Raw genomic sequence first — 14959 nt, forward strand, 5'->3', positions numbered from 1 at the left:
ATGACTGCTTGACGCCTGCAGGTACAGGTCCGTATGCGTGGGTTTTCGATAGACCGAATGCCCCAATGACCCATCCACCTTGCGATTAACCATGACGTCCAGAAATGGTAGGCAGCCATTGTATTTCCACGGGACATACCATGGAGTATTTGGCCACGAAAATCTTGGCCCCATCGAGATCCTTCTGGGATTCAGTTGTCAAGGAATCCGTGGAAATACGTTTGGCGGAAAATCTCATTAATCGTGATGGCGGCTTTCAATTGAATAAGGCCTGTGACCCGTTGATTTCTTTAATATCAACCAAAAGAAAACTTTTTATGCCTTCTGACATGTCGAGCGACAGGTAGTTTTAATTTTAATATTGAAATTTTGCATTTTATTGTTTTGGACACGTCTGCCAACAGGCGGCGTGCGTGTTTTAGTTGTACCACGCATTCGCTTGCGCTCCATAGATGCAGTAATATTGTAGAGGGCCTTGGAATCGACAGGTGGCGCGCATGCAACGGTAACTTGGGCATGCGCGTCTTGTCGCACTTTTATGTATAAATAGAGCGACGTGCACAAGCAATCTCCTCACCCCCACCCTCACCTACCTTGGCCTCACCATTGACCGTCACATCACCTGGATCCCTCATCTCATCTCCGCTCCATCCAATCCAAAGCCCACCACTGCCTCCGACTCCTCAAACTCCTCTCTGGCTGGACATGGGGGTTGCACCCCTCTTCCATCCTCCACACCTACAAATCATTAATCCGTCCCATCCTCTGCTATGCCAGTCCTGCATGGATATCTGCCCCCCCCCCCCCCCAAATTCTATAAGTCCCTCCAGATCCTTGAGCGTCATGCACTCCGCCTCGTCTTCCGTATACGCCTCTCGTCCCCCACGCGGATCCTCTATGATTTCATCCCTTTCCCCCATCTGCTCCTATTCCTCGAACATATACGCATCCTCTACACCTCCTGGCGCCTTGAACCCCCTCACCCTCTGGTTGCTCCTCCCCTACCCTCCATCTCTACACACTACATCTCCTTTCCCATGGTGGCTTTCATCAACTCCCCTTCCCGGATGACGCCCTCTCTTTCTCCATTTATCCCTCCTATCAATTCTGATCCTCACTCCCCCTCCTATCCTCTGTCCTTTTCGTGGGCTCCCTCTCCCCCCTTCCTTCCTTCCTCTTTCTTCCGCACCTCCCCTCGCGCTGGCCCCTTCTCTGCCCTGAGTCCTTTTGCATTTCCCTCCTCTGCCTCTTCTTATTCCCTCTCGCGTCTGCCCTGCCCTCTCCCCCCTTATGAGTCCTCTCCCTCCTTGGTTCCCCACTTTCGTTTTCTCCTCTCCTCGCTCCTTGTTTTTTCCCCCTCCTCCAGGTCTCGCCCCCCATCTGCCTTTGGCTCAGGAATGTCATATTTGTGCCACTGTTTTTCGTGCAGTGTTTTACAGTGTTTGTTTTCCAGTGAGTGTTCCGTGGTATGCCTTTAGGGACGTGTAGCGAACAGCCATAATACTGTCGCTGGGTATGATTTTTTTATCTCTTGCGAACAGAAACCAGACTGTCGCCATGTTTTTTTTTTAATTGTGTGTCTACTACGTTACTTGTCCGATTCCAATGTATTTTATCAACATTGGCACACCTTTTGCTTTCTGTTTTAATTTTCCGCATTTTTCGCCGTTTTACACTTTAGGTCATCATTTTATCGCCTATTTTTCCTTGTTTCATTCTTCTTCCTTTCTTACCAAAAAGTCTGTAGGCTGTAGAGCAGCGTATTAAGCTGCTCCAGCCCGCCCCCCCCCCCCCCCCCCTTCGGGGGGAATTGAAAATCAATCAAGAAAAAAAATGGAATCTCCAGTGTCAAACACTTGCCTGAAGATGGCTGTAAGGTTGTCAGCCGAAATATCGTGGAAAGAAGTCGACGAGATCCGGCTGCAATCCCGAAATCTTTTGGAATGTTCGATACGCCGGGAAAACTTCAAGAGTCACAGCCTGTAAGTGGTCGCACACTGTCGGTGATTACAAGAAGTACAACAGAGTCATTCCTCTAAAAATTAAGGATGCCTTCAGCCTCATTAATGAAATGAACATGATATTGCTATTACAAAAAGAGAACAACGCGTTTGTACTATTTTCTATGTTCTTGGTTTTTCCTTGTCATTAGGACAGCAACTTCCTTTCATTATTCCAATAACAATGACTCTAGTCGCATTGACACCACCACTATTAGTATTACAATGACTACATTTAACTCTGGTACACAGCAGTGAAAGCAGCACCACTTTCATATTTCTACAGCAATATGATGAGTCCTTAACGGCAACAAATACTTTCCTTTTCTGTCCGGTGACCACTGATTCCTGTCTGGTAATGGCCTCCACTTTCTGTTCTCTTACTGAGCCAAGCGACAATGAAGATATTGGCTCAACTATCTGGCACACACGCATGCTCGCCACGCGCGCACACACACACACTGACCAACCAGAACGTTATGGCTACCTACCTAATAACCGGCACGTCCAATTTTGGCTCGGATAACATCGACAACACGTCATGGCATAGGAGAAAGGAACCCTTGCTATGTCACTGGAAGGAGCTGGCATCACATTTACACATGTGAGTCACCTACGCTATTACGCCACGTTCAGCCACATCCAAGATGTGTCCGGTCGGGTTCAGATCTAGCAACTTGGGGGCCAGCACGTCAATTGCAACTCGCCGATGTGTTCTTCCAACCACTCCATCACACTCCTGGCCTTATCAAATGGTGCATTATGTTGCTGAAAAATGCCACTGCCGTCGGGAAATGTGATCGTCATGAAGGGGTGTACGTGGTCTGCAATCAGTGCACGGTACTCCTTGCAACAGCTCCACTGAACCGATGGATTCCCAGATTAATGCTCCTCAGAGCATAATGGAGCCGCACCCACCTTGTCTCCGTCCCGTAGTACAGGTGTCAAGGAATTGTTTTCCTGGAAGACGGTGGATTTGCACCCTGCCATTTGCATGATGAAAAAGGTATCGGTATTATCAGACCACGCAACGCCCAGCCACTGCGCCTACACCCAGTCCCGATGTCTCAGGTACCTGTTTTAGTCGTAGTTGCCGATGCTGACCCTCTCTTTATTGCTTGAACTCTGTAGGCCCATCGTTAGAAGTGTTCGATGCAGCGTGTGTTCAGATATCCTTGTTGTCTTTCCACCGTTTAAGTCTGATTTTAGTCCCATCACACTTCGCCACATGGTCTGTTTTACCAGTCTGAACAGCCTACGACGTCCCATGTCTGTAATGAGGAGTGGCCGCCCAACCCCCGCCGTCTGTTCGTGGTTTCACCTTAGTTTCGCTACGTGTTAAAGATACTCACGACGGCACTCTTCGGACACTCGAGGTGTCGTGCGGTTTCCAAAATGCTCGTGCCGAGCCTCCGGGCCGTGGCAGTTTGCCATCGGTCAAACTCAGATAGACAGCGCGCCTTCACCTTTCTACAGACGGACAACACCCTTACTGACACTGTATGCACCGTGCGTGTGTCTGACTAGCAGTCATTCCTCGCCAGGTGACGCTGCTACAGCCTGTACTGGATTATATCGACAGTAAGTTGGTGGTCATAATGTTATGGTTTATCAGTATATTACATAGCATGTAAGTTTTACGGGTAGGCAGAGCTGCTGGTCCAAAGAACACAGAAATTAGACTGTCGTTAACTGGAGTGTGGTCTGAAGAGTAGCGGTTTTGCCGCTTTTAAAATGAGTCAAGCCGTCAAGAACAGCACCGGCTGAATGAGGTGTTTGACTTGAAAAGTTCAGCCCAGAGGTGGTACTTACCCATTTCATCAGACAGTTAAATTTTACTGTCACGTGTATCTAAATGTGGTCATTGCTTTACTTCCGCACTTTTCAAGTAATCATTCATTTTTCAAGTTGTCATTTTATAACTCACAATGATTTTACTTAAAATGAATTTGTATAGTAATGATCTTGTAACATCAACGTCGAGGTATAGACAGGGGAACCGTTAATACCAATTGTCCTTTGTTTCTGTCCGCCTTAAGAGTACCACAATTTAGTGCGAAAGACGGCCGTGTGAACAATATCAGTTATGATATTAGTATATGCGCAACAAGGTGGTACCGATAAACGTCGTTTGAGGATAAGTTTCGAGGAATACATTCAAAATATGTAACTTTGAAAACTACCTTTACCGACAGTGCAGGACAGCCAAGCTCGAAACTAAAGGGAGCATACGTAAACTCTAACGCCGACCGTAAGCCTATAATGCGCAGAGGGGTTGTGGCTGTTAGTGGGCGAGTAATGCTTACTTGGCCGCACAAGATAATATGAAAAGCTTATCTCAATAGTGGTACAAGTCCATTTTTCTTCATTTTCAGTTACAAGGTCCTAAAGTTAAATGAGCGCTGAAAGGGCTGCAGTTGAGGTACCACTTCCTGCTAGAGATGAACCTTTCTTTCTGTTTATTTCGATCATTAATTTCAGAAGCATTATAGGCAGAAACGTGGAGGTAATGGACTTGTACCACTATGAACATAAGCCCTTCATATCTGAAGTGTACTCGAGCGCAACTGATTGGAAGAAAGCAGTGCTACCGCAGACGCTTTCTGTATTCCTTGAACTAAGAGGGCTTTGGTTCGATGTTAACTGTTGTGAAATGGTGTAGTCTAGCTTCATGGACGAATGTATTACGGCAAGGCATTGTTGCGAGACCACCATCTTTAATTGAAAGACATTTTCTTATTTTTTGCCAGAATAATAAGCCAATAAACCAATTTCTCAATAGCATACACAAGGCGTAAAATTTCAAATATTTGTGCATGACTACGAGATATTTCTTTGGACTGTGGAAGCTCGAACCTGCAAACTCTATATGGTCATTAATTTAAAGACTTTTAAAGAAATCCACTTCGCGGGCAGGCTTCCATACAAAGGAGATGAGGATCTTAGTTAAGATAGACTCTGATTCCTACAGATTCGGCACGCAGTTCGACGACCGGCGAACACATCGAGTACAGCTCGCAGTCAGCGTGCAGCAGCAGATCTCTAGTCTGCCATAGACAATCCCCTGAACATTGACGTCGTCTAATGAGATCAGTTTGGTTATTTATTCATTTCAAAGATCTATACTGTTTTTTAGAGAGACTGAATACTAAGGAACTAATGCTTTGAATTAATAATAACAACAAGAATTTAATCAAAGCAGCAGTTAAATGAATAATAGTAATAATAATAATGATAATAATAATAATAGCAGTTCATCGAGATTACTTTGTGTCTCTGAAAGGAAATCTTCAACACAGATTCCATACAATAACTGGATTCAGGGAGTAATAATGACTTCTCATAAATCATTACATATTATTAAAATTATAACAATTTGTCTTTCAGGTGAGAGGGAGTTACAGGGTCTGCGTAGTTGTGGCATTTACGTCACATTCCTACCCATGTTTATTACGTTTAATTGCTATACTTTAATTCACAGTGCAAAAAGATTTTGTTACGCACGACCAGCGAGTAGGTAAGATCACAAAGCAGACTGATCGAACGACGTGTCAGATGATCACGGAGTGTGAGAACGGCCGGGCGAGCGGCAGTCGTATCGTACTGGAGCAGAGTGAGACTCGGGATTTAGCTACAACGCTGGGCGCCGAGAAGCGAATCTTTTGATATTTACACTTACTGTTTCAATGTTAATATACAGCTCCAACTGTGCTGATGGCGTTACTTGAACCGACACCTTGTTAATAATAGTTTTAATGTCATTCAATTAATCACGAATAGGTAATTACAATTTCTAGTTGAAAGTTGTGTGTGAAATGTAAACTCGTGTTTGTAAGTTAGTTGGTATCTGAAAAATTTTGTTATCGAAATACGTAAATCTCAGTCCAGGGCAACAGAATTGTGTGGAAATTTAATTTTGAACGGAAATATGTGGAGCACACGCTACACGATGCATAATTCCGGCTTGATACATTACACAATTCGTCTGCGAGATAGCAATGTGGAGCACACGCTATACGACGCATAATTCCGGCTTGATACATTACACATTTCGTCTGCGAGATAGCGATCCGTTTTCAAAGGAACAGTATGCTATGTGACTGTAAAACAAAATAAATCGGATTAAAATTTTGTCCTGAATGTAGCTAAACTTTATCATAGTCCTGTTAACAATCACTGTAACGGAAATGTTCTTGTAACTATACGACAAATGAACGTAATATTTAACGCATCTGACTCTCTGATAAAACTGCTTGAAAATTCACAATATAACACTTTACTGAAATCTTTTACTGGTATTAAGCCTCAGAAATGATATCGGTATTTTCATTAAAAAAAACTCTGACAGTCACTACGCCTTACAATAGACATTAACTTTAATTTATTGGCATATCTGTGCTAACGGAACGCCCGTCTAGTCGGCAACCTGTTGCTAAGAGGTATATTGAAGTGACTGCCCAAAACCAAATTTCATTTACCGTACTTGCGATGTGAAATGCGAGACGATATCTCACAAATGTTCATAAAAATTAATCTCGGTACACAACACGAGATGTGCAATGCGAGCGTGCGAACAGTCGTGAAAATAAATGAAAATGGAGAACGAACCTTAACCACTGATAAAATATAATTATGGTTCATTAAGTCAAGTCAACAAGATTGTGCTATCGATAGCTACGATGCTACAATGTAGGTGTGCTTTGTTAGCACCACGACAGACACTGACGACAGCGCATTCTAGCCGGAGCGGGAGAGCTCTACGAGCTCCATTCCATATTATGACCGTTTGATCAAGAGCAGGCGGCCGGGACACTTCGCTTGCTATTTAGACTATGTACTACTTACGACGGGTCTAAGGCTTCGCACCTCCGTGCAAAGTTATGTACTCAGTTAATATTGTGATATAGTATAAACATTTCTAAGAGCAGTGCCGAGAGATTTTCACATTTTCCTGCTCCTAGTCGCTTCCTACATTCGGCCTACCCTCCAGTTAACAGGAGCAAACCCACTCTCCGCCTTCCAGGCGGGATAAAAAAAAATACCTTTTCATTACCCAGGCTGTGGCTAAGCCATGTCTCCGCAGTATCCTTTCTTTCAGGAGTGCTAGTTCTGCAAGGTTCGCAGAAGAGCTTCTGTAAAGATTGGAAGGTAGGAGACGGATACTGGCAGAAGTAAAGCTGTGAGTACCGGACGTGAGTCGTGCTTCGGTAGCTCAGTTGGTAGAGCACTTGCCCGCGAAAGGCAAATGTCCCGAGTTCGAGTCTCGGTCGGGCACACAGTTTTAATCTGCCAGGAAGTTTCATATCAGCGCACACTCCGCTGCAGAGTGAAAATCTCATTCTGGAAACATCCCCCAGGCTGTGGCTAAGCCATGTCTCCGCAGTATCCTTTCTTTCAGGAGTGCTAGTTCTGCAAGGTTCGCAGAAGAGCTTCTGTAAAGATTGGAAGGTAGGAGACGGATACTGGCAGAAGTAAAGCTGTGAGTACCGGACGTGAGTCGTGCTTCGGTAGCTCAGTTGGTAGAGCACTTGCCCGCGAAAGGCAAAGGTACCGAGTTCGAGTCTCGGTCGGGCACACAGTTTTAATCTGCCAGGAAGTTTCACCTTTTCATTAAGTTCACACACCTAGACAAATTTGCAAAGTATTTCAAAATAGCTCTCTTGAGTAAAATTGCCTACTGTAACTCTTATCAGACAGGTCCATGTGCTTCACAATAAAATTTCTACAGCAAACTTCAAGCACTGCAATGTAATGTCTGATGGGATAGCCGAAAACAGTGATTTTACAATGTTACTTATAATCCATTTTGATATCGAAATTTTTATTCATATGACCGGTTTCGGTTCATCTAGAACCATCTTCAGATCTGATATTTCGATCACAAGAGTAACCAGTCCAAATACCTAACTCTGTGTCACATACATTGAAATCAAGGCGGATTATAAATAACATTGTAAACTTCAAGCATACACAATATTCCAAAAACAAGAAACTACACATTTGCAAATAAAAAAAGACTGAGTTATCTTAAAAATTGGCTTTTGTTATTCTTCCATTCACATCATGCCATTTCCTTAATATTTTCCTCAAAACATGTTATTACAAAGTCCTTTTTAAATAAATCTTCCTCCACTACACGGTGAGCCAGCTTCCATCCTTCCATCCTTTTCAAACCAAGTACAATGCCAGACTCACCAACAGACCGCTGCTACTCTTTTCAAAATGATCTAACCTCTCTGGTCTCTTGATAAAGGACATAAGATAATACAAGCTGAGTACATTTATCAAATTCGCAGCTTCTTTCGCATTTACTGCTAAACCTACCTGAAAATAGTCATAGCAAACTGTCAGTGGTCATTGATGGGAAGTATGGACAAATCACAAGTGTGCACTGAGAGGGCAGGCGCCAAATTGCTAAGATAGCTTACTGGTAGTCTGTGGTCTGTTTCCGAAGAGGTAATACGTAAGTCCGTGTGTAAAATCTGATTTCATATAAAGATGGAACAGTTTATTGAAAAATTACCTCTGATGACGTTCTTGCGCGATCTTGTGTTAATCTAGGCAGTCTACGAGTAGTTTTCGAGGTGGCAGTACTCGAACTAGTGTGTGAAGCGCAACTGCGCGTAAAGACGGAATCAGCTGTTAACCCTCTGCACACAAGGTGGTATAGAAAACCACCCGCCCGTCCTGTTTGCCTTGTGTTGCTTTGAACTGGGGACCTAGAAACGACGGAGAAGCTTCGTCCCCGTCGTAGCCCACAGTGGTTCACAACCCCACAACAGGCTACAGCAGTCCACTCACTCCACCCGCCGCCCCACACCGAACCCAGGGTTATTGTGCGGTTCGGCCCTCAGTGGACACATCCTCCCCCCTCCGCCCCGGAAACGTCTCACACCAGACGAGAGACGAGTGTAAACCCAAATGTTTGCTTGGTAGAGTAATGGTGGTGTGTGTGTTTGCTCAGCAATCGCCGGCATAGTGTAACTGAGGCGGAAAAAAGGGAACCAGGCCGCATTCGCCGAGGAAGAAGGAAAATCACTTTAAAAATCATCCATACACTGACTGACACACCGGCCGTGGTGTCCGAGCGGTTCTAGGCGCTATTGTCTGGAACCGCGCATCCGCTACGGGCGCAGGTTCGAATCCTGCCTCGGGAATGGGTGTGTTTGATGTCCTTAGGTTAGTTAGGTTTAAGTAGTTCTAAGTTCTAGGGGACTGATGACCTCAGAAGTGAAGTCCCCATAGTGCTCAGAACCATTTGAACCATTTTTGGCTGACACGCCGGACCTCAACTATAATGCGCCGGGGGAATTCGTGCTGGGGACCGGCACTCCTTCCCGCCCGGAAAGCAATGCGATAGAGCTCACGGCTAACCGGGCGGGTTCCTCTTTGCCTTAGTGCGTTTCCGCGATGTAGCTCAGGTCTTATCCCAGGCTAGTGCCTTCTTTCTGGTCCGTCACGCTCACAGGATTGGAGGGGACACCTGTTACGTAGTACGTACTTCCCGCGTGGGATTCCACCCGACCTTGCTGTTAATGTCGCTCCAATCCATCTTGTAGGGTGAAAGTTAAAATACTCTCGGGAAACGTATCTGTGAGATTTCAGGTTAATAATAAGATAATATGAAGCATTGCTGTGAATTTTTCGATGCTCAGAAACTAATGACCGGAATCTTGTTACGCACATTAACGATAGACGGGCAGTGAGTACCTTTTTCTTGATTTTTTTGGCTTCTATAAATGGAAATAAAATCCAGTGACATACCAACATCTCGTATTTCAATTCTAATAGCACTGAAATCTTTCACAACTTGCCAGTCCGTTATGCACTGTTTATTCCATACACTTTCATTCCATAAACTTGTGATCCTACGACCAGCGGAAAAGAAACAGATCTTTAGAAGGCTAGAGGTAAGCAAGATGCCTCCAGTTATGAAGGCGGACATTATTTACTGAAATCCACCGCCTTTGTTAATTCTGACACATCTTTTTCATGTAAGTGTTATATTCACGAACCCATTGTGTAGTATCTGAAGGTACCAATTGGCATCTGACGTATTCTCGTTAATCCTTTACACTTGGCATCTCTTTTGTGAGGAAAATTAGTTTTATACAGCTGTTAATTTTAATAGGACGCTTCAGGCACTGTCGTATTGTTTACTGTGATAGGTTCTGACGCCCTTGAGCGCCATGTGATGTCCTGAACAATGTTGGGCCACTGCACGACGCTCCACTTGCGGTCCTTCGGCGTAAAAAATCAAGGTCGCTGTTGGAAGGAATGAGCACCGGCAGGCATTGACCGCTGTCTTCCATTTACCCTTCAAGACACCTATTTCAAAGACTGGAAATATATCGGTATTGTTTTGCGATACCGTTTATTAACAGTATATTATATCTTAAGATATTGCTCGAGATTAGAGAACAGCTTTCTGTCGCATTGTTAATTTCTTATTTTAATTGTACACGTAATTTTTAAGGTCCTATGCACACTGACAGCAAATATACTGTAGGAAGAGAAAAGAAACACAAAAAAATTAATGTGGAGTGACGAAATTTCAGGAATATATCCAGGAACATAGTTAAGTAATTGACAATACGAAATCACAGGTTAATGTAAGCGCTAGATAAGCTATTGCAAATGTGAATTACTGGTGCACTAATAACGGGCGTAGCCTCCCCCACCCCACCCCTCAGAATTTTGCAAGCATGTAAACAAGCTCGCATTACAATTTTGAACATGGCCGATAATGCAGCAAACGTAGACGAAATTTATAATGTTACTTGAAAATACAGCTCTTCGGTTGCACAGGAAAAATTCCAACTTTACCTAGGTTTCAACTGGTCTAAGGCAGCCTTCAACAGAAGTAAAAAAAATTTACATTACAGAGAGTAAATAGTTATGAAATAGTTTAGAACAGAGTCTGATGCTGCTTACAGTGCCGGCCGCACACGCGACCCTTAGCGGCGCGTCTTAATCAAGTTGCATTCCTAGGAATATTTTATAATATACAAATATATTATTATCTTTGACGTGAGCACTGTTGATCTAAACCATTTCATAACTATTTACTCTCTGTAATGTAAATTTTTTTTACTTCTGATGAAGGCTGCCTTCGAGCAGTTGAAACCTAGGTAAAGTTGAAAATTTTTACCTGTGCAACCGAAGAGCTGTATTTTCAAGTAATATTATAAATGCTCGCATTATGTTGTCTAGGTGCCGGATGTCAGTTTGTGGGCCAGAGTTCCATGCCTGTTGCACTTGGTTTCTCAGTACAGGGACGGTTGACACTGTTTGTGAATAATGTTGGAGTTGTCCGATTATGTCTCACATGTAATCGATTGGAGAGAGATTTGGTGATATAGGAGGCCGAGGAAACATGTTGACACTCTGTAGACCATGTTGGTTGACAACAAAAGCATGTATGCGAGCGTAATCCTGTTGGAAACAACCCTTGGAATGCTGTTCATGAATGGAAGTGCAACAGTACAAATTTGCAGTCAGGGTGCGTGGGATCAACACGAGGGTGCTCCTGCTGTCATACGTAATTGCAGACCAGATCATAGCTCCAGGTGTGGGTCCAGTGTGTCTAGCATTCAAACAAAAATGGTTCAAATGGCTCTAAGCACCATGGGACTTAACAGCTGAGGTCATCGGTCCCCTAAACTTAGAATTACATAAACCTAGCTAACCTACGGACATCACACACATCCATGCCAGAGGCAGGATTCGAACCTGCGATCGTAGCAGCCGCGTGGTTCCGGACAAGCGCCTAGAGCCGCTCGGCTAGCATTCAGACAGGTTGGTTGCAGACCCTCAGCTGACTCCTCCTAAGCAACATACGGCCTTCACTGGCACCGATGCAGAAGCAGCTTTCATCAGCAAAACACGACAGACCTCCACGCGGCTCTCCGATGAGCTCTCGCTTGACACCACTGAGGTTGCAAATTGCGGCGGTTTGGGGTCAGTGGAATGCATCCTACGGAGCCAAATGCCGAACACGATTGTCTTCCCTCTCGGTAGCACCACGTGGTCCACCAGAGCGCGGTACTCTTACGACAGTACATTTTTGTGACCACCGTTGCCAGCAATCATATACAGTGGCTACATTCCTGGCAAGCCTTTCGCGGCAGTATCTCAGAAGCAACAGTCAGCTCGTAGCCCAATTATTCCGCCTCGTTCTAACTCACTGAGATGGTGATAATGACGTCTTTATAGCATGTATTTAAAGCAAAACTGATTTGCATCCTTCTAGTGGTGATACTACACCACTGTTACGCAACCGGCACTAAATAGGAAGTAATATCACCTTTCAGATGTAGAAACACCTCTAACAACTTTCGTTGATACCTCACTTCTTCTTGGTGCTGCGATTTTTTTTTGTCCCGCCCATGTTCTTTTCGGACTTACCTCATATGTCGATGTAAGCTGCAACTCGAAGAAGACGGGGAGGAAGATATAGTTGGTGATGATGGAGAAGAGAATGATAGTCACGCAGACCCAGGCGTAGACACTGCCGTACAAGTAGATCTCAGAAGGAACGCCCATCAGTGTGGTACCAGAGACGTGACTGTCGACAAAAGTGTCAATGTTAGAAACAAAAAGCGAAGCCTACAGTAATGGAAGTCAAAGGACATTTTCTACCCAGTTCATGTTATTTTTATAGAAGAGAAAATCCCGAGTGTAACTGTAGTTCGAGTACCGATTTATAACCCTAGAAAACTTCTCCTTCCATTCAAATGGCTCTGAGCACTATGGGATTTAACAGCTGTGGTCATCAGTCCCCTAGAACTTAGAACTACTTAAACCTAACTAACCTAAGGACATCACACAACACTCAGCCATCACGAGGCAGAGAAAATCCCTGACCCCGCCGGGAATCGAACCCGGGAACCCGGGCGTGGGAAGCGAGAACGCTACCGCACGACCACGAGATGCGGGCTCTCCTTCCATTAATTCAGACACGTTTGTAGATGCGAGTCCATTACAGATGAGCATAATTATCATGGGCCTACGATGAATGAGAGATTTCGCCAAAATCAGTGTTACCTAATAACGCCGTATTACAGTACCAGCTGACTGAGCCACGCACATCCCTACTACAACAGTCGAATCTGAGAAGTCTTACATTTAATCTAACAGGTGACCGTCAGGTCTGCTTACAGTTATTGCTGAATATAGTAACACCGACCTGGATACTCAACTAAATTGAACTCCGTCCACACAGTCCTTGGAAGGGCGAACGGAACCGACCGACCGCCACGTCATCATCAACCGTTAGGCGTTGCTGGATGCGGATGTGAAGGGTCATGTGGTCAGCATGCTACTCTCCCGGCTGCTGTCACCTTTCCTGATCACACCAATCCCGAATCTAACCAGCTGAGATAGACGGCTCGCAACGAATAACTGAGAAACACATCATTAATCTAAGGAGGAAAGTATAAGTGCATTAATCACAAGCTGTAAAATTTGTGCTCGAGTTACCTTATCCTAAAGGCACACGCGTTCATCGCTTCTCGCACGTTGTTCGTCCCTTGACAAACCATTCAGAGACAAAGGAAATCTCTACCCAAACTTCGTCGCATTCTACAAACACTTGCCACGAAGGTCTCAGTTTCCCACAGTTAAAAAAAAATAAGAACGTGTCGAAGCCATCTTAGAGTGCATCCTTATTTCGTAATAGCCGCACGGATTCTCGCCACGCCAATCATTCAGTGGTAGCCCAAAGTATTTGAGGCTCACTAGGCAGTACGTGTTACTCAAAATCTTAAATTTTTCAAGAAATTCATCTCTAGGAGTTCGTGCCCACCAGTTGCCTTTATTACTGGGTGAACTCTGCAGAGTACAGTTTCAGTGACGCGTCTAATTGTCTGCGGAAGAATGGTAGCCCATTCTTACTCAAGATCAGAAACCAGAGAAGGTGGCGATGTTGGACGCCGTAGTCTGGAGCAAAGTCGACGTTTGAACTCATCCCAAAGTTGTTCCTTTAGCATCAGGTTGGCACTATGGGCAGACCAGTCTAGTTCAGTAATGTTGTTGCTCACAAGCCACTGCATCACAACTCGTGCTTTATGGCAGGGTACATTGTCATGCTGATACAGTCATCATCTCCGAACTGTTAATACATAGGGCAAAATGACGTACAAAGTGTTCGTACGGTTCCACATTTAGCGTTTTCTTAAGTGTAATAAGCGGACCGCGTTCAAAGTACAGTACACTCCCCATGCCATAACACCATTTCCTCAATACTTCACTGTTTCCACTACCCATTATGGCAGGTACTGTTATTCAGCCATTCGTCAAACCGAAACCCTTCCATCGGTTTGCCAGAATGTATAGCATGATTCATCACTTCTCAGTACTCGTTTTCAGCAATCCGCTGTCTAGTTACGTCGCCTGTATGCAACCTCAGCGTCGCTTAACTGTGACTACAGAAATGTGAGGCTTATCAGGGGCTGGTCTACGATTCTACCCAATTTGTTTAGCAACCTACACTAAATTTTTATGCCAGCTAGGCTGTTAGTAGCACTTTAAGTCAACACAAACTCACGAGTAATTCCTTCCGCTGATTTCAAGCGACTGTTTATAACAATCGTCCGTAATGCTCGGCAATTACTGCCAGCTCATTGTTCAGCCGTGTTCCTTCCCCCGCGTTTCCAGTTCGCAATTACATTATCATCAGTCATCTTGGCCAGTCTTCGAACGGTCGAAAAATTCCTGATGGACTTTCTATTCCGGTCGCACCTAATGACTAGCACAAGTTCTAAGTCAGTGTCCTCTCCTGACCAACGCGTGGAATTTGGGTAACGAACACGATGTTCACGATGTGTAATGACTGTCAACGTTACCGATTCACATACAGAATATGTATTTATACACATTATACGGACAGATAGAACTAAAACACTTGGTGTCTCAGAATGCACTGCCCAAGGTCCTGAGATGCTGTTTTTGCAGCGACA

The 14959-nt window shown here is 44.5% G+C and overlaps 2 protein-coding genes across 3 annotated transcripts in view; one reads left to right on the plus strand and one right to left on the minus strand.

Moving 5' to 3' along the window:
* The window catches only part of LOC126268175 (opioid-binding protein/cell adhesion molecule homolog), a 2429635-nt gene that overhangs the window by 1802495 nt on the left and 612181 nt on the right, over positions 1–14959 (plus strand). The window lies entirely within an intron of this gene.
* The window catches only part of LOC126268170 (sodium-coupled monocarboxylate transporter 1-like), a 112419-nt gene that overhangs the window by 71997 nt on the left and 25463 nt on the right, over positions 1–14959 (minus strand). For both annotated transcript variants that reach the window (XM_049973762.1, XM_049973761.1), the window contains exon 3: positions 12408–12567. In XM_049973762.1, coding sequence (XP_049829719.1) covers positions 12408–12567 — 160 coding nt within the window. The remainder of the gene's footprint in view (positions 1–12407; positions 12568–14959) is intronic.

This window comes from Schistocerca gregaria, chromosome 4 (assembly GCF_023897955.1).
Source record: "Schistocerca gregaria isolate iqSchGreg1 chromosome 4, iqSchGreg1.2, whole genome shotgun sequence".
NCBI lineage: Eukaryota > Metazoa > Arthropoda > Insecta > Orthoptera > Acrididae > Schistocerca > Schistocerca gregaria.